At 44.7% G+C, this 18354-nt stretch overlaps 1 protein-coding gene across 1 annotated transcript in view; it reads left to right on the top strand.

Moving 5' to 3' along the window:
* LOC117356517 (ribonuclease H1-like) overlaps positions 1-17901 on the top strand; it is a 117541-nt gene extending 99640 nt beyond the window's left edge. Inside the window, exons 7-8 of the mRNA XM_033935803.1 lie at positions 2561-2685; positions 17480-17901. Coding sequence (XP_033791694.1) covers positions 2561-2685; positions 17480-17569 — 215 coding nt within the window. The 3' untranslated portion in view covers positions 17570-17901. The remainder of the gene's footprint in view (positions 1-2560; positions 2686-17479) is intronic.
* Positions 17902-18354: the final 453 nt, after the last annotated feature.

The raw sequence follows: 18354 nt of genomic DNA, 5'->3' as shown, positions 1-18354 counted from the left end.
TGGTTTCCAGATTTATGAAAGAACTTTTCAATGTCAAACCACCTCCAGTGTTTGAGATCTCAATGTTGTTCTTGCTAAGTTGATGAAGCCTCCATTTGAACCAATGTCTTCAGCTCATCTCAAATATCTCACTTGGAAAGTGGTCTTTCTCATTCCTCTCACGTCTTCTCGCAGAGTCAGTGAACTACAAGCTTTAGTAGCGGACACATCTTTCACAGTATTCCATCATGACAAGGTGGTCCTCCGTACTCATCCTAAATTCTTACCAAAAGTTGTGTCAGAATTTAATCTCAATCAATCCATTATACATCCAGTGTTTTTTTCAAAGCCTCATTCTCATCTTGGAGAAACAGCTCTTTATACTTTAGACTGCAAGCGTGCTTTGGCTTTCTACTTACAAAGAACTAAGCCATATAGATCTTCTCCTCAACTTTTTGTCTCCTTCGATCCAAACAAGATGGGATATCCAGTTTCCAAGAGAACCATCTCCAAATGGTTGGCTACTTGCATCTCTTTCTGCTGTGCTCAGGCTGGACTGCATCTAGAGGGTAGAGTCACAGCCCATAAAGTTAGAGTCATGGCGGCATCTGTAGCTTTCCTTAGATCTACTCCTATTGAGGAAATCTGCAAAGCTTCCCCTTGGTCCTCAGTTCATACATTCACACCTCATTATTGTCTGGATTCTTTTTCCATATGGGATTACCACTTTGGCCAGGCATTATTACAAAATTTATTTTCCTGAATTGCCACACTCCCATCATCCCATTCTGGTTAGTTTAGAGGTCACCCATATGTGAGAATATGCTGCCAGCTTGTCCTGGGATAAAGCACAGTTACTTACAGTAACAGATGTTATCCAGGGACAGCAGGCAGATATTTTCACACCTACCCACCTTCCCTGGTTGGCTTGTTAGCTAGCTATCTGAACTAAGGGCGGGAAGGTACTCGCGCATGCACGGTGCAGCAGTCGCAAACTTTCTATAAGTTCTTCAAGAGAGTCTGCTTGTGAAGCTGTCCGCATCGGGGCTCCATGGTTGATGTCACCCATATGTGAAAATATCTGCCTGCTGTCCCTGGATAACATCTATTACAGTAAGTAACTGTGCTTTACTTAAAAATTGGGAGACTCCTTTATCAGTACAAGTTGCTTTACTGATGATTTAGAGATTTCTCAAATCTGCATGAGTTGTGAGCCTATCCTAATTATTTTGAATATTGGGGGCCACCATTGTATCTTTAACTGCAGGAAGCTTTCCCTTCTCCAGTAGTTTCTATGATCTTGCTTCAGGGGATGCATGGAGTTTTAGGGTCCCTCCTGGAAACACTAGCAAGGCATTTTATCTTCTCTAGCTCATTCTCTGGACCTCTTATTCGATGGAGCCATCTGCCCCAAAGGGAGAGAAGAGAATGCCTATGAAAAGGAATCTGCTGTAGTTTTGTAAAAAAACAAACAAACCCCAAAACAAACCTGATATTAGTAAAATAAATACAGGGGAGGAGCCCCAATTTTCTGATCTTTTGGCCACTTTTATAGTAAAATCAACCCCCTCCCCCGACCCACGCAGCATGATCCTCCTCTAGCACATAGTTCAATAAAGCATTCTCGCCAAATATTATTTTTCTTTCAGCCTGGGTCCTCTAGTAGTCACTGCTGCTGCCTTCAGAGAACTCCCTTGGGTCTTCCACTTCCCAAGATTAATGCTCATAAGTCTGGCACAGTCAGGCCACATTAGACTGAGTGGTAGTGCCTTCTGAGCACAATTTGTCCTGGTGTTGCTCCTTGTGGAGCTGTTTAAAACCTCAAAATGATTTGGGCAATGTTACTTATGCCCCCTCCCCCAGCCTGATTTCAAAATTAGGCCAGTCTCTTTAAATTTTCCTTTTTTTCAAAAGTGTTATTACTCAGCCTTTGCTCCTGAAGTGTAGAAGGACAAACTTCTAGTTGGGGGTACAAGGAATAGAAAGGGGTAGAACCTGACCTAGCTGGGCTCTAATCTTTAAAAGCCCAAGACTTGGGCTCAGCAAAGTCCAAGCTCTTAGTTAGCCCTAATGCCTTTCAGGAAGAGCAATCCAGTAGGACCATCACCCCCCAAAAAAATAATAAAAATAAATAAATAACAAACAAACAACCAAAAACCTTGCTTGCCTATCTCTAGCAGACTTGTGCTGTCTTGAATAATTTGCTGAAGACATATATTGGGTGTCTAATTACTTTATCAGGTGATGTTATCCAACCAGCCTTCATTCTTTGGTAAAGAAGCATACATTTATATATCTTGTCTGAGTGGTAAAGGACCGAGAGGTTATTTGTGGGTGGAGTTTTAAATTAATGTAAATAGATTCTTCAATACAAAGACTAGTTATTTTTACCAATTGGAGCCTTTTAAAGGCTTAACATGTAAAAGACCAAAAGATGGATGGAAATTAGAGAATATTTGTTTAATACCCATGCAAGCTAACACCTTTCCCCATATTTCCTTTTACATTTTAGGACTTTTGTCTTTTAGCTTTTGGTTTTTTTTCTGATATGTTCTCCTATTAAACCATTATATTTATATAGGTATAACAAAATGGGCTAAGAACTGGCGTGCCAATGACTGGAAACGGGTTACAGGTGAAGAAGTGGTAAACAAGAAAGACTTCAAAAAATTGGAAAACCTATCAAGAGGCATGGATATCACATGGGTAAGTATTCCTAATAAGAGTTTACTTAACCATAGTTGAAGGTTGGGAAGTGATGGATTTATATTTCACATGACTTGAGGCACAAGATCTTCATCATCTTCCCTGACCACCTAGAGCTGAGCTATGCTTTTTTGTCAGTCATATGGAGGAAAAGGGGGCAAGGGTTTGATTTATCCAAAACCTTCCACTTACAGAGGGTTCATGCATAATGCTCCCTTCTGTGGTTTCAGGCCAGCACCCAATTTTTCATCTGCCCAATGTCTAAAAATTAGGCGTTGTTTATAGACTTCCAGCAGCAGAATGCTGAGTATGATTCTATAATGCATAGACACACTATAGAGAGCGAATATAAGCGCGTCTATATCATTAAGACATCCTTTATAGAATCACCTTTTAGGCGTTACATAGATGTTCAAATAATGTCTATAACAACATTATTGTGTGTTAGCATTATGATGTCATTAGAATAGCGATTTTATGCTGGTTTTTTATATTAAAATTGTATACAGTAAAAGACTGGCACCACTATTATATTTTCTTTTATTTATTATTTATTTAGTTGAATTTCTAGCCCGTCCTCCCAGAAAAGCCCAGAACGGGTTACAAGTTTGCATATACAGTAGAAGGTTTAGCAACAAGGTTACAACTTCATATACAGAACAACAGATTAAAAGGAAGAAGAGCAGTGGTAGAAATTCCTATGTGATATTTGCATTTGCCTCCTTTATCATATTTTTCTTCTGTTCTAGTTGCCTAGGGTCACAGGGAGAGTGGGGGATTTGAACCAATAACATCAGGGTGCTAAGGCTGTAGCTCATTGCACTACACACACTCAGATAGTAAACCGCATATTAATTCCAAAGCCAAGCTTATATCTTCTTAATTTACAAGCAGTCATTTCTTTAAGATAAATATCAAATATGTACCTTCAATATTTGTCCAATTCCTCTTTTTGCCTCTATTCCTCAAAGTACATAATAAATAAATAAATATATAAATCATACTAAATCCTCTATTTTTTTAGTAAGAGGACTGCTTGCAAAAGCAGGTTTACTTTTGAGCATGAGTTGGGCACTAGCTAGGCTTCAGTTAGGTGGATGCGACTTAGGTGTGCTGGAGGCGAATGGGGCTTCTATTTTTTGAGCTATAGAGAACTCCCATTTGATATTACGGAGCCCTTGTATGACAGCTTTAAAAGTGCATCGCCACTTTAAGAACTTAAGTTCGCGAACTGCCTGCATTGCACATGTGTGAATGCCTTCTTGCTCGACGCAGGCCCGCAGCTCCTCAGTTCCGTAAGCAAGCTAAGAAGCCAACCAGGGGAGGTGGGTGGGTTGTGAGAATATCTGCCTGCTGTTCCTTGATAACACCTGTTACGGTACGTAACTGTGCTTTTTATCCCAGGACAAGCAGGCAGCATATTCTCCAGCATATTCTCGCATGTGGGACTCCCTAGCGCACTAGAATGTTGGCCATTAAAAAATAAATTTTACAAGACTGCTTGGCCGAAGTGTCCCTACCGTCTAGAATTAAATTCCAGACAGTAGTGAGATGTGATTGTATGATGAACTGAGGACCAGGTAGCAGCTGTACAGATTTCATCAATAGTTGAGCGTAGGAAAGCAAGTGAAGCTGTCATAGCTCGGACTTTGTGGGCTGTGAAGCAACTCCCAGTTGCAGCCCAGCCTGAGAATAAGAGACAGCAATACAAATTGCTAACCATGTAGATATAGTTCTCTTGGATACAGTGGGTATCCCAAGTAGTAGCTCAGGGTTATGCCCTATTCCTGCTATGAACACCAGCCTCCAAGAGTGTCTTTCCAACTTCCTTCCGAAGACCCTCCTTCACCAGGTGCTCTGTCTTCTAGCTCTGGGCAATAAAACAAGTTCCTCTACAGGGGAGGGGCCAATTCTAATCAAAATATTTCCTGATACCGAAGAAAACCGGAGGTCTTCACCAAATTCTATCAGTCTGTGCTCTTGGCAAATATTTAGTGAAGGAGAAGTTTTGCATATCATCTCTGGGAACTTTCTTACTACTATTAAGAGGAAAATGATTGACTCGGCTCTCTAGTCCTCAAAGAAGCTTACACTCGCATCTCAATCTTACCTGTCCACAGGAAATACCTTTGCTTCTGAGTAGTTTCTTGACACTTCCAGTATGGAGTTTTTTTGTCCTTTGAACTAGCGTCGGCATCAAGAGTATTCACAAAATGTCTGGTAGTGATGGTGGTAGTGGCAGTACATCTCCGCAGACTGGAGGTCCTAGTTCATCCCTATCTGGATGACTGGTTGATCAGAGCTCCGTCCAGACTGGAATGCGAGCAAGCAGTGGAGTCTGTGGTGTCTTCTACAGCACTTGGGCTGGATTGTTTATTTCAAAAAGAGCAGCTAATGCTTTCTCAGATGTTGGAATATCTGGGAGTTTGGTTCAACACGTTCCAAGAACATGTTTTTCTTCCTGAGCCACGCAAACAGAAACTCGAAAAACAAATTATGGATCTCTTAGTACTCAGCCCTGCTGTTGGCAACATCTTCAAGTGCTGGGGGTCCATGGTATCCTCTTTGGAGGTTGTGCCCTGGGCTAGGGCATACATGCAACCTCTAAAAGAGTCTCTCCTGTCTCAGTAGTCCCTTCAGCGTTATCCTTTTTAGATGCCCCTTTCTGAATGGAGCCAGTGTGGATTCAGGGAAAAGCTCTCGTGGAGGGCATGCATCTTCCAGTCACAGAGTAGATTACTCTTCATGACAGATGCAAGTCTTTCAGGTTGAGGGGCTCATTGCGGAGATCATGCCATCTAAGGCCAGTAGATGCTTTATCAAAAGGGTTGGTTGATAAACCGTCTAGAGTTGGCATGCTCGCTGGCAGCGTTGTACTCTCCAGACCCATCACATAGGCTCTCCTAAGAGACTGATAAACTCTGGAAAATCCCTGGACAGCCTAAGGATCCCTGCAGGACCCCTAATTGGGGTTGTTGGACCTCCTCTTCCTCCACATGCTTGTGTTTCACACCCTTCTTATGTGGCTTATGAGCGGGATCTCTTCCCTGTTGGCCAGGCTTTTTGGGGTTCTCCTGCTCTGGAGGACACTAAGGAGACTGACGCCGTTTTCAAGCAGGAGGGCTCTGCTCCTACACTCAGAGCCCCTGTTTCCTCCAGCCACCGAGGATCGCGGAAAGCCCCTGCTGGTGCAGGTTTTTGATCGGGCTGACTCTGCCCGACTTTAATCTGGGCGTGTGAGCCAACTCCGTACCTTCCCAGGTTGGCAAAACCACGCGGTTTTCAACTAGGGAAGGGCTCCTGGCCGGTTTCAACCGTCCTCAGTTTCAGCTCCCCCACGGAGCTTTCCTCTTTTGCTCCTGCATTGATCCTTTCGGGCACTCTTCAGCTGCAATCTGCAGCATTTGAATTCGGGGCCAGCTCCGTCCACAGAGCCTCCCCAAAACCGCCGCCCTACAACCAAGAGTGTGAGCCAGCTTTGCCCCCCCCCCTAGGTCGGCGAATCCACACATAATTCTCGGGCTCTGGATGTACTCCTTCACTTACTATCAACTGCACGTTCTATCCATTGCATGTTCTTTTAATTTGCATCTATAATCCTGTTAAATCTTGCACAATCTTTAGCTTGTTACAATTTGCTATTAATCTATAGCTTGTTATAGTTTGTTATTAATCTATAGCTTGTTACACAGTTTGTTATTAATCTATTCTACAGCCTGTTTAAACTCTGCAAAATCCACATCTATAGCCTGTCACTGCATGAAAAACCTGTTTCCGCAGTATAGTCTGTACTATGTGGTTAGCTGCATAACCAGCTACTGCACGTGTTAGCCACTACCTACATATACAGATAGCTACTGCATGTTAAACCTGCCACCACCTATACAGCCTGTATTTAACCAGCTACTGCATATTTAGCCAAGCTCCACCTCATTTTGTCATCGCTCTATTAGCAATTGTTTTAAGTTCCAACCTGTCTTGTACCGCACTAGAAACAGCTGGATTCAAATTCATCTTCAGTTTTTGTCCCTCTCCCGTTCGCTCTCAGCCCTCTCCTCGACTCTCTCACTCCTCCCTCCCTCCTGGCAATTCTCCGACCAACCCCCCTCTCTTTGGCTCTCCTTAACCCCCACCATGAAGCCATCGCTCTGGCCCCTTCTTCTCCTTCTCTGCTCCCTCACTAACACCTCCCACTGCCAAAAACCTCTCCCCCCAAACTCTTCCGATTCCACACACACAAACAACAACTGCCCTGGCCTCAGAATCCCCACACTAGTACTTACCAGAACCCACCTTTTCAAAAAGCACCAAGGAGTCAACCTCACCTCCGTAAAGCCTGTTCCTCCAGGAAACCTACCCAACCTTACCTCTGACTCTCTCACCCCAGTCCCTACACTCTACTGTAACGCCAGATCTGTCCGAAATAAGACTCAAATAGTAAAAGATTTACTCGAAGAGTACGACCCGGGTTTCTTGTGCATCACTGAATCTTGGATCGAAAAAGATGATTTATTCTCACAAAATGAATTCTGTCCCCCAGGCTACCACGGCCTCTTCTCTCCCAGAATAAACCGGAAAGGAGGAGGTCTGGCTCTACTCTACAAATCATTCTTTAATGTCCAGCTCCTCGAAAAGGGCAGCCATTCTTCTTTAGAATTCATGCTAGCTTCAGTCAATGACAAACTTCCACAGCCATTAGGTATCCTGCTACTTTACCGCCCACCCACCCCCTGGAACAAATCCTCCGAATTGGTTCTTGAGACTATAACAAGGGCCTACCTAAAATTCCATAGACTTTTGATCATTGGCGATATTAACTTTCACCTAGACGATAACACCAACAAGGACACAACTGACTTCAAAGACTTCCTCACTTCCTTAGGCTTCACCGCTCCTCCGCCCACCCCTACCCACGATAAGGGGCACTCTCTTGACATCATCAGCTTTCTTGACCTGACTGAGCACAAAACTTCCACCGATGAATAATAATAATTTTATTCTTATATACCGCCATACCCGGAGAGTTCTAGGCGGTTTACATCAGTTACAGTAGTATCTGCGTTGACACGCAGATTTACAAACAGTTTGAACAATTTTAAACAATTTATCAGCAATACACAATTTATCAGATAAAAACAAATGTTAAAGCAGGTTTACAGCATTTTATCATGTAAAGACAATTTATCCGATATAAGTAGTTTATCGGATATAAGCAAGTGTTAATCGAACTTAACAGAGGATGACGGGCGGAGGGGAGATAGGGGAGCAATTAAGGGGAGGAGAAGAGCGGGGGGGGCGTGTAGTAATGTAAGCGGGGGGGGGGGTTGTTAGGGGTCTTGTTTGCCGAATAGGTAGGTTTTGAGTGATTTTCTGAAGCCGAGGTAAGTGGGGGCTTCGAGTATCATTTGTGCAAGCCATGGGTTGAGCTTAGCTGCTTGGAAGGCAAAGGTTTTGTCTAGGAATCTTTTAAGATGGCAGAGTTTTAGAGACGGGAAGGCGAACAACTGAATTCTACGGGATTTCTTGTTTGTGTTGTAGAGGCTAAAGTGAGAATTGATGTAACTTGGTGCTGAACCATTTATCGATTTGTAGCAGAAGCATGCAAATTTAAAGAAGACTCTAGATTCAAATGGCAGCCAGTGAAGTTGGTGGTAGAAGGGGGTGACGTGTTCCCATTTCTTTAGGCCGAAGATGAGAAGCACCGCGGTATTTTGGATTATTTTTAGTCTCATGGTGGTTTTCTTTGTGGCGTTGAGGTAAATGATGTTGCAGTAGTCAAGGATGCTGAGGATGGAGGATTGTACAAGTAGGCGAAAAGAGGTGTCGTCGAAGTATTTTTTTATGGTGCGGAGTTTCCACAGTACGGAGAAGCTTTTCCTGACCATGAGATCGGTGTGGTTTTCTAAGGATAGATTTTTGTCCAGAGTGACTCCCAGTATCTTTAGGGTGGGTTCGAGGGGGAAAGTTTGTCCTTTTAGTTGAATTGAAGTGTCCTTGATTTTGTCCTTGGGGGTGGCTAGGAAGAATTTTGATTTGTCGGGATTGAGTTTCAGTCTGAAAGATAACATCCAGAGTTCGATCTGGTTGAGAATGTTTGTAATGTAGTTGAGTCGTTCTTGTGAGAAATTGGTTAGTGGGATGGCTATTGTGATGTCGTCTGCATAGATGAAAGATTTAAGTTTGAGGTTGTGTAGAAGGTTCCCTAGGGAGGCCAGGTAGATATTGAACAGGGTGGGTGACAGGGGGGAGCCCTGAGGGACCCCGCAGGTATTGTCCCAACTATATGAGAACAAGTTGTTCTTGAGCACCGTGTAGGATCTATTTCTTAGGAACCCTTGGAACCAGTTGAGGACCTGGTCGGAGATGCCGATGTGGGCCAGGCATTCAAGGAGAATGGAGTGGTCGACCAGGTCAAAGGCACTGCTCAGATCAAGTTGTATAATCAGGGTGCTTGAGCCCTGGCTAAAGAGGGTGTGGAGGTGGTCGAGAAGGGAGGCTATGATGGTTTCAGTGCTGTGATCTGCGCGGAAACCTGATTGATTGTCGCTTAGGATGTTGAATTTTTCAAGATATGCAACGAGTTCCGCCTTTACCATCCCTTCTGCTATTTTGGTAAATAGGGGGATGCTAGCAATTGGTCTATAATTAGCAGGGGAGTTTGATGGTTCTTTCGCGTTTTTTATAATTGGGGTGATCATAATATGACCATGCTCTAATGGGAAATTTCCTGTGGATAAAAGTGAATTGACCCATATCATCATGTTTGCTTTGAAGTGGGGCGGGGCGGCTTTCATGATGTTTGGTGGGCATGTGTCCAGTTTGCAGAAGGAGTGTGTGTATTTGTTGTAGTAGGTATTAAATGTATGCCAGTCAATTGTTGCAAATTGTTTCCAGCTTAGGTCTGTTCTAGTTCCTGTGTCTGGGTTCGATATGTCCGGGTCCAGGAGAATGGGGAACAACTCGAGTGGGTTGGGCCTGGTAGGTAGTGTTGATCTTAATTTTTGAATCTTGGTGTTGAAGAAGTCTGCAAGGGTGTTGGCGGTTAAAGTGGATTCTTCTTGTGTGTTTGTGAAGGTCTCGATGTTGTATAGGTCATTAACCAATTTGAAGAGGTTACTACTGTTGGTTTTTATGTTACCAATTTTGTGGGAGTAGAAGTTTTTTTCTTTTTTCATTAGTGAGGTTTTTATAATTTTTTAGTTTTAGTCTCCAGGCCAGTCTATGTTCTAGGGTACCAGATTTTTGCCATACTCTTTCTGCTTTTCTGAGGTCCTTCTTTAATAGCAGCAGTTCTGAGTCTAACCAGCCCTCTTTGTTTGAGGTTCTTATTCTGCGTGTTGGGAACATATCCCCTGGTCCGATCACCTCCTAGGCTCTTTCTGCCTCCCCATCTTCATGTCACACCTGGGTACTCCACCCCGAGCCACAAACTCTATCACCTACCACAAAAAAATCACAAGTGAACTGTTCTGGTCCCGGTTCCTCAATAAACTTCCTCCTTTTCCCAAACATGCGGACCCTGACTCAAACTGGCACAACTGGGTAACTCTTTCTGGGACCACGTACCGTCCTCTTGCCCCTTTATCCACCAAACCCATCTCCTACTCCCACAAGGCTCCCTGGTATCTCCCATACCACAGGGAATTAAAACAGAAATGTCGAGCCTTGGAGCGAAAATGGAAAAAATCAAAATCCCCTTCAGACAGACAATCCTGGAGAGACAACATCAAGTTCTATAACACCGTATTAAAAAAAGCTAGGAAGAATTTCTATGGATTCAAAATCTCTAGGTCAAAAAACCAAAACAGGACACTGTTCCACATCTGGTGCAACCTAATTTCAAAAAACGAATCCACCTTTTCCCCCTCCCTCCCATCTCCAAATGACCTTGCCAAATTTTTCAATGAAAAGATCACTACCATAAAGAGTTCATTCCCCCCAGCTGTCTCTTACAATTCTCTACCTCCGAATGACTCCAACCCTATCCCTGCTGACAGATCATGGACCTCTTTCGAACTCGTATCCGAACCTCAGATCTCGAAACTTTGTCTCAAACTTAAATCCTGCAAATGCATCCTAGATCCTTTCCCATCCTACCTTTACGAAAACATTCCTGCGCAGGCCATCTCCTCCCTTACCAGCCTTATAAACAAAGCATTACTATCGGGCCTGTTCTCCATAGAAATGGGACACATTGCCTTATCCCCTCTTCTGAAAAAAGCCGATCTTGACCCTACCTTACCATTGAACTACCGCCCCATAGCAAATATCCCTCTCCTAACTAAACTGCTAGAGACCATAGTCACTACTCAGCTCTCCTCTTACCTAGAAAGATTCTCCATTCTCCATCACTACCAATACGGATTCAGACCCAACTTCAGCACCGAGTCCCTCCTAGTTTCCCTAATTTCAAAGGTGCAACAACTACACTCTCGAAACAAATTCGCTGTTCTGCTACTATTCGATCTCCCCTGGACCAGTGGAATTCCGGGTTTTACTGCGTCTGATCCTGGACCTCCGGGCTCTGAACAAGTTTCTGGTAAGGGAGCGATTCAGAATGCTCACCCTTCTCATGTTGTATCCCCTCTTGGACGAGGGGAACTGGCTGTGCTCCCTGGACCTCAAGGAGGCCTACATGCACATTCCAATACACCCGGCCTCTCGCCGGTATCTGAGATTCCGTGTAGGGGATCTCCATCTTCAGTATCGTGTTCTTCCCTTCTGCCTGGCGGCCTCTCTGAGGGTTTTCATGAAGTGTCTGGTTGTTGTGGCTGCGGCCCTGCGCCTTCGCGGCTTGCAGGTGTTTCCCTACCTCGACGACTGGTTGATCAAGGTGTCCTCTTGCGCCGAAGTCGTGCAAGCGACGGAACAGACAATCTTGTTCCTTCAGAGTCTCGGCTTTGAGGTGAATTTTCCAAAGTCTCATCTCTGCCCGAGTTAATCGGAGCGGTCCTCAAGACGATGTGGCTCAGTTCCTTCTTGCCTCAGCCTCGTCAGGAGGTCCTTCTCCGGTTGTACCATATGGTGACTCATCTGCACTCAGCTCTGGCTCGGCTCATGATAGTCCTCCTGGGCCATATGGCCTTCACGGTCCTTTTGCCAGACTTCACCTCCGTATTCCTCAATGGACTCTGGCGTCCCAGTGGAACCAAGTTCGGGATCCTCTCTCTCAACGCATTGTCGTGATACCTTTGTTGAGGAAGCCTCTCCGTTGGTGGATGCTCTCTTCCAATCTTTCCAGAGGTTTTCTGTTCCACGCCCCTCCTCCACAGAAGGTCCCGCAATCACAAGTTGCTCCGCTTCTGCTCCAGGGTTTTCACCCCTCTCAGGATCGAGGTGGATGCTTTCCTTCTGGATTGGCACACGAGGTGGATGCTTTCCTTCTGGATTCCTATACGTGTTAGCTCCTTTCCCTCTGATTCTGACGACTCTCATCAAACTCAAGTCCACACATGCCACCATGATTCTGATTGCTCCTTGGTGGCTCCGTCAGCCGTTTTTCTCCCTTCTGTTACAACTCAGTACCTGGGAGCCTCTTCCTCTGCCTATTTTTCCTTCTCTGCTTACACAGAGTCAGGGTTCTCTGCTTCATCCCAACCTCCAGTCTCTGCACTTAACAGCTTGGTTCCTCGAGACTTAATGCCCTCGTTCCAGTTCTCACAGCCTGTGCTGGATGTCCTGGAGGCGTCTCGGAAGGAGTCCACTCGCCAATGTTAACATCAGAAGTGGACCCTATTTTTCTTCCTGGTGTACTGCTAAGCAGCTGGAGCCGCTGTCCGCCTCCTTGTCTGCTGTCCTGGATTATCTGTTGCACTTATCTGGCGCTGGGCTCAAGTCCTCTTCGGTTCGAGTCCACCTTAGTGCCATTGCTGCTTTTCATCAGCCAATCGACGGGAAGCCTATCTCTGTTCATCCTCTGGTTTCCCACTTCATGAAAAGACTTTTCCATGTTAGAAACATAGAAGCATAGAAACAGAGGGCAAATAAGGGCCACGGCACATCAAGTCTGCCCACCCCAATAACCCTCCCCTACCTTTCTCTGTGAAGAGATCCCACGTGACGATCCCATTTTGTCTTAAAATAAGGCACGCTGCTGGCCTCAATTACCTGTAGTGGAAGATTATTCCAGCGATCAACCACCCTTTCGGTGAAGTATTTCCTGGTGTCACCGTGTAGTTTCCCGCCCCTGATTTTCCACAGATGCCACTGATTTTCTACGTTCATCCGCCCCTTAAGCCTCCTCCGGTTGTCTGGGATCTGAATGTGGTCCTTGCTCAGTTAATGAAACCTCCGTTCGAGCCGTTAGCAAGGGCTCACTTGAAGTATTTTACTTGGAAGGTTGTGCTTCTTATTGTTCTCACTTCTGCCCATCGGGTCAGTGAGCTTCAAGTCTTGGTTTCGGACCCACCTTTCACTGTTTTCCATCATGATAAGGTGGTTCTCCGCACCCATCCTAAATTCTTGCCTAAGATTGTTTCTGATTTTCACATAAACCAATCCATTGTTCTTCCTGTGTTTTTTCCGAAGCCCCATTCTTACCCTGGAGAAGTGGCTCTGCATTCTCTTGATTGTAAGCGTGCACTGGCTTTCTACTTGAAGCGCACCGCTCATCACTGTACTGCTCCCCACCTCTTCATTTCTTTCGATCCCAATCGCTTGGGTCGCTCTGTTTCTAAGCGGACCATTTCTAACTGGTTGGCCGCTTGTATCTCTTTCTGTTACGCTCAGGCTGGTCTCTCCCTGCCGGGTCGAGTCACAGGTCACAAGGACAGATGGCAGCTTCTGTTGCTTTCCTCCGCTCAATTCCCATCGAGGAAATCTGTAAAGCTGCTACTTGGTCCTCGGTTCATACGTTCACCTCACATTACTGTCTGGATGCTTTCGCCAGGCGTATTGGCCGCTTTGGCCAGTCTGTTTTACAGCATCTGTTCTCTTAAATTGCCAACTTTCCCTCCATCCCATTATAGTTAGCTTGGAGGTCACCCACATGTAGAGAATATGCTGCCTGCTTGTCCTGGGATAAAGCACAGTTTACTGTAACAGGTGTTATCCCGGGACAGCAGGCAGATATTCTCGCAACCCACCCATCTCCCCGTGGTTGGCTTCTTTGCTTGCTATCTGAACTGAGGACACGCTGAGGAGACGCATGCCCTAGGCAGGGCGGGAGGGGCACGAGCGCATGCGCGGGCCAATCACAAGCTTGAAGTTCTTCAAGCAAGTCTGCTTGCGAAAATGTCCGCTAGGGTGCTCCGTCGGTGACGTCACCCACATGTAGAGAATATTTGCCTGCTGTCCCTGGATAACACCTGTTACGGTAAGTAACTGTGCTTTCAGGATTTCTCAAATGAAGCAAGATATCATCTGCATATGCAGAAACTTTGTATTCTCGGCCTGCATATGGAACCCCTTGAATCTCTTCATCTTGTTGAATAGCCAATAACAAGGGTTCCAATGTAATATCAAACAACAGAGGAGATAGAGGACATTCCTGCCTAACTCACCTCTCCAGATGCAAACCATCTGAAAAAGTATTATTTATATATAATCTGGCCGAAGGGGAGCTATACAAGAACATTACATAAGAACAAAAGCAATGCCTCCGCTGGATCAGACCAGAGGTCCATCGTGCCCAGCAGTCCGCTCACGGGGTGGCCCAACAGGTCCAGGACCTGTGCAGTAGTCCTCTATCTATACCCCTCTATCCCTTTTTCCAGCAAGAAATTGTCCAATCCTTTCTTGAACCCCAGTACAGTACTCTGCCCCATTACGTCCTCTGGAAGCGCATTCCAGGTGTCCACCACGCGTTGGGTGAAGAACTTCCTGGCATTTGTTTTGAATCTGTCTCCTTCCAACTTTTCTGAATGCCCTCTTTTTCTTTTCTTTTTCGAAAGTTTGAAGAATCTGTCCCTCTCTACTCTCTCTATGCCCTTCATGTTCTTGTAAGTCTCTATCATATCCCCTCTAAGTCTCCTCTTCTCCAAGGAGATGAGACCCAGTTTCTCTAATCTTTCAGCGTATGAAAGGTTTTCCATACCTTTTATCAGTCGTGTCGCTCTCCTTTGAACCCTCTCGAGTATCGCCATATCCTTCTTAAGGTACGGCAATCAATATTGGACGCAGTACTCCAGATGCAGATGTACCATCACCCGATACAACAGCAGGATATCTTCTTTTGTTCTGGTTGTAATACCCTTCTTGATTATACCTAGCATTCTATTCGCTCTCTTAGCGGTCGCCGCGCACTGTGCCATCGGCTTCATTGTCATGTCCACCATTACCCCCAAGTCCCTTTCTTGGGTACACTCATTCAATATCATCCCCCCCATCGTATAATTGTACCTCGGGTTTCTGCTTCCCACATGTAGTACTTTACATTTCTCAACGTTGAACTTCATCTGCCATCTCGTTGCCCATTCCCCTAGTTTGTTCAAGTCCCTTTGCAATTCTTCGCAGTCCTCTTTAGTCCGAGCTCCACTAAATAGTTTGGTGTCATCCGCAAATTTTATTATCTCACACTTCGTCCTTGTTTCTAGATCATTTATGAATATATTAAATAGCAGGGTCCCCGAGCACCGAGCCCTGCGGGACACCACTCGTTACCCTCCTCCAGTCCGAGTAGTGGCCCTTCACTCCTACCCTCTGTTTCCTACCTGCCAACCAGTTTCTGATCCATCTGTGCACGTCTCCTTCTACCCCATGGTTCTTCAGTTTCCGGAATAGGCGTTCATGGGGCACCTTGTCAAATGCTTTCTGGAAATCTAGATATATGATGTCTGTGGGTGTCCTCTCTGTCCATTCGTTTGTTAATTCCTTTGAAGAAGTGCAATAAGTTTGTTAAGCACAATCTCCCCTTGCAGAAACCATGTTGACTGGTTACCAGAAGTTTGTTTCTTTTAAAATGCTCATCAATGTTTTCTTTTATCAGTGCTTCCGCCATTTTTCCCGGATCCGAGGTCAGACTCACCGGTCTAGTTTCCCGGATCACCTCTCGAGCCCTTTTTAAAGATGTGCGTAACGTTGGCTATCTTCCAATCCTCCGGAATCACTCTTGTTTTCAGGGATAGATTGCAGATTTGCTGCAGTAGTTCCGTTTTCTCCTCCTTTAATTCCTTCAGAACCCTTGGATGGGTTCCATCTAGACCCGGGGATTTGTCCATTTTTAGTTTTTCTATCTGCCTGCATACGTTTTCAAGGCTCACTTCCATGGATGTCAATTTTTCTGCTTGATTTCCATTGAAGAATTGCTCAGGTTCTGGTATGTTTGATGTGTCTTCGTTTGTAAACACAGACAAGAAGAATGTATTCAGTCTTTCTGCCACTTCTTTCTCCTCCTTCACCACTCCCTTCCTGTCTCCTTCATCCAGCGGTCCCACCTGCTCCCTAGCCGGCTGCTTCCCTTTAACATATCTAAAGAACGGTTTGAAATTACGTGCTTCCCTGGCTAGCCTCTCTTCATACTCTCTTTTGGCTTTTCGAACCACATGGTGACATTCTTTTTGATACTTTCTGTGCTCTTTCCAGTTCTCTTCAGTTTTGTCCTTCTTCCATTTCCTGAATGAATTTTTCTTATTGCCTATCGCTTCCTTCACTATTTTAGTTATCCACGCCGGGTCTTTTGGTCGATTCTTTCTACACCCCTTTCTGAATCTTGGGATATACAGATTTTGCGCCTCTTTCACCATGTCCTTGAAAAAAGACCAGGCATGTTCTACCATTTGCCATTTTTTGGACATGTTCCTAAGTTTCTTCCTTACCATTTCCTTCATTGCTTCGTAGTTTCCTTTCCTGAAGTTAAGAGTTGTCACTATGGTTCTCTTACCGTTCGGTATTCCTACCTCCACTTTGAACTTGATCATATTATGATCGCTGTTTCCCAACGGTCCCACTACTTCCACTTCCTTTGCAGACAAGGGCGACCCAGTCGACATTGTATATCTGGATTTTCAGAAGGCATTTGACAAGGTTCCGCATGAACGACTACTTCGGAAAATTGCGAGTCATGGAATAGAGGATGAAATACTCACGTGGATCAAAAACTGGCTGGAGCATAGGAAACGGAGAGTGAGGGTAAATGGACAATACTCGGACTGGAAGAGCATCACCAGTGGGATGCTGCAGGGCTCGGTGCTTGGACCCGTGCTCTTCAACATCTTTATAAACGATCTGGACATTGGTACGAGTGAGGTGATTAAATTTGCGGACGATACGAAGTTATTCAGAGTAATTAAGACACAGGGAGAACGAGAGGGCACTCTCTAAAGTTGAAAGAGGATAGATTCTGTACAAACGTAAGGAAATTTTTCTTCACCCAGAGAGTGGTGGAAAGTTGGAATATTCTTCCGGAGTCTGTTATAGGGGAAAACACCCTCCAGGGTTTCAAGACAAAGCTGGACAAGTTCTTGCTAAACTGGAATGTACACAGGTGAAGTTGGACTCATTTAGAGCACTGGTCTTTGGCCTGAGGGCCGCCACATGAGCGGACTGCTGGGCAGGATGGACCTCTGGTCTGACCTAGCAGTGGCATTTCTTATGTTCTTATGTTGCCTACTTGAATGTTTGATTGTTACTTGCAGAGGACCCCCATTACAAATTAACCTTTTTATTCCAAAACCAATTGCTAACTTCATATTGCAATGCTTTCAACCTGTCTTGTGTTAAATGTATATAATCAAATTTTTTTAAACAGGCATGCTATTTGGTTCTTGTTTTATTGTCTTTTGAGGGGGTAAGCTTCTGTTGGTGTTCCACTTGCAGTGGTATTGGAAATCTGTACATTAACTGTTTCTCTCCACAGAGGCATGTCCCTGCACACTCTGGCTACCCTGGAAATGAGGCAGCTGATAAACTGGCTAGAGCAGGACTTCAGAAACGAAAGAGGAATTAGTATGTTTTTCTTTAAATATCTGTATTTTAACAGTGAAGCATTGCAGTTATAACCTCGGAAACAATGCAGACCATTTGATTGTAAACAGAAAAGCATAGATTAGAGTTGCATAGGATTTAAATGTGTTCAGATGTTTTTCATTTTGTACTTTTAACTATTTGGTAAGTTGTGGTAGTACTAGGGTAGTACTAGGGTTAAGTGTTTTAGTGATAAATTTTATGTTTGATAACATTTCTATGTATTTAAAGACTTTTTCCTGTGTAATACCTTTTTGTAATGCTGTTATTGTTGCCTAGAAGTTGAAAATATTCAATAAAACGTTTGTACTTTTGAAATAATGGTTATCTTTGTCTTTTTCTAATTTAAAAAGAACATAAGATGTGTGTGTTTTTATATCTTTTATAGTTGTGCTTTAATCAACAGAATAGCAATGTTACTTACCGTAACAGTTGTTATCCAGGGACAGCAGGCAGCTATTCTCACTAGTGGGTGATGTCATCCGACAGAGCCCCGATACGGACATCTTGCAAGCATGTCTTGCTTGAAGAAACTCAGAAGTTTCGAGATGCCCGCACCGCACATGCGCCAGTGCCTTCCCGCCCGATGTACCGGGCGTGTCTCCTCAGTTCAGGTAGCTAGCCTGAGAAGCCAACCCAGGGGAGGTGGGTGGGACGTGAGAATAGCTGCCTGCTGTCCCTGGATAACAACTGTTACGGTAAGTAACATTGCTTTATCCCAGGACAAGCAGGCAGGTATTCTCACTAGTGGGTGACCTCCAAGCTAAC

The sequence above is a fragment of the Geotrypetes seraphini genome, chromosome 3 (genome assembly GCF_902459505.1).
Source record: "Geotrypetes seraphini chromosome 3, aGeoSer1.1, whole genome shotgun sequence".
Classification (NCBI taxonomy): domain Eukaryota; kingdom Metazoa; phylum Chordata; class Amphibia; order Gymnophiona; family Dermophiidae; genus Geotrypetes; species Geotrypetes seraphini.
Note: the sequence above shows the minus strand (reverse complement) of the source record. Positions and strands in the feature narration are given on the sequence as shown.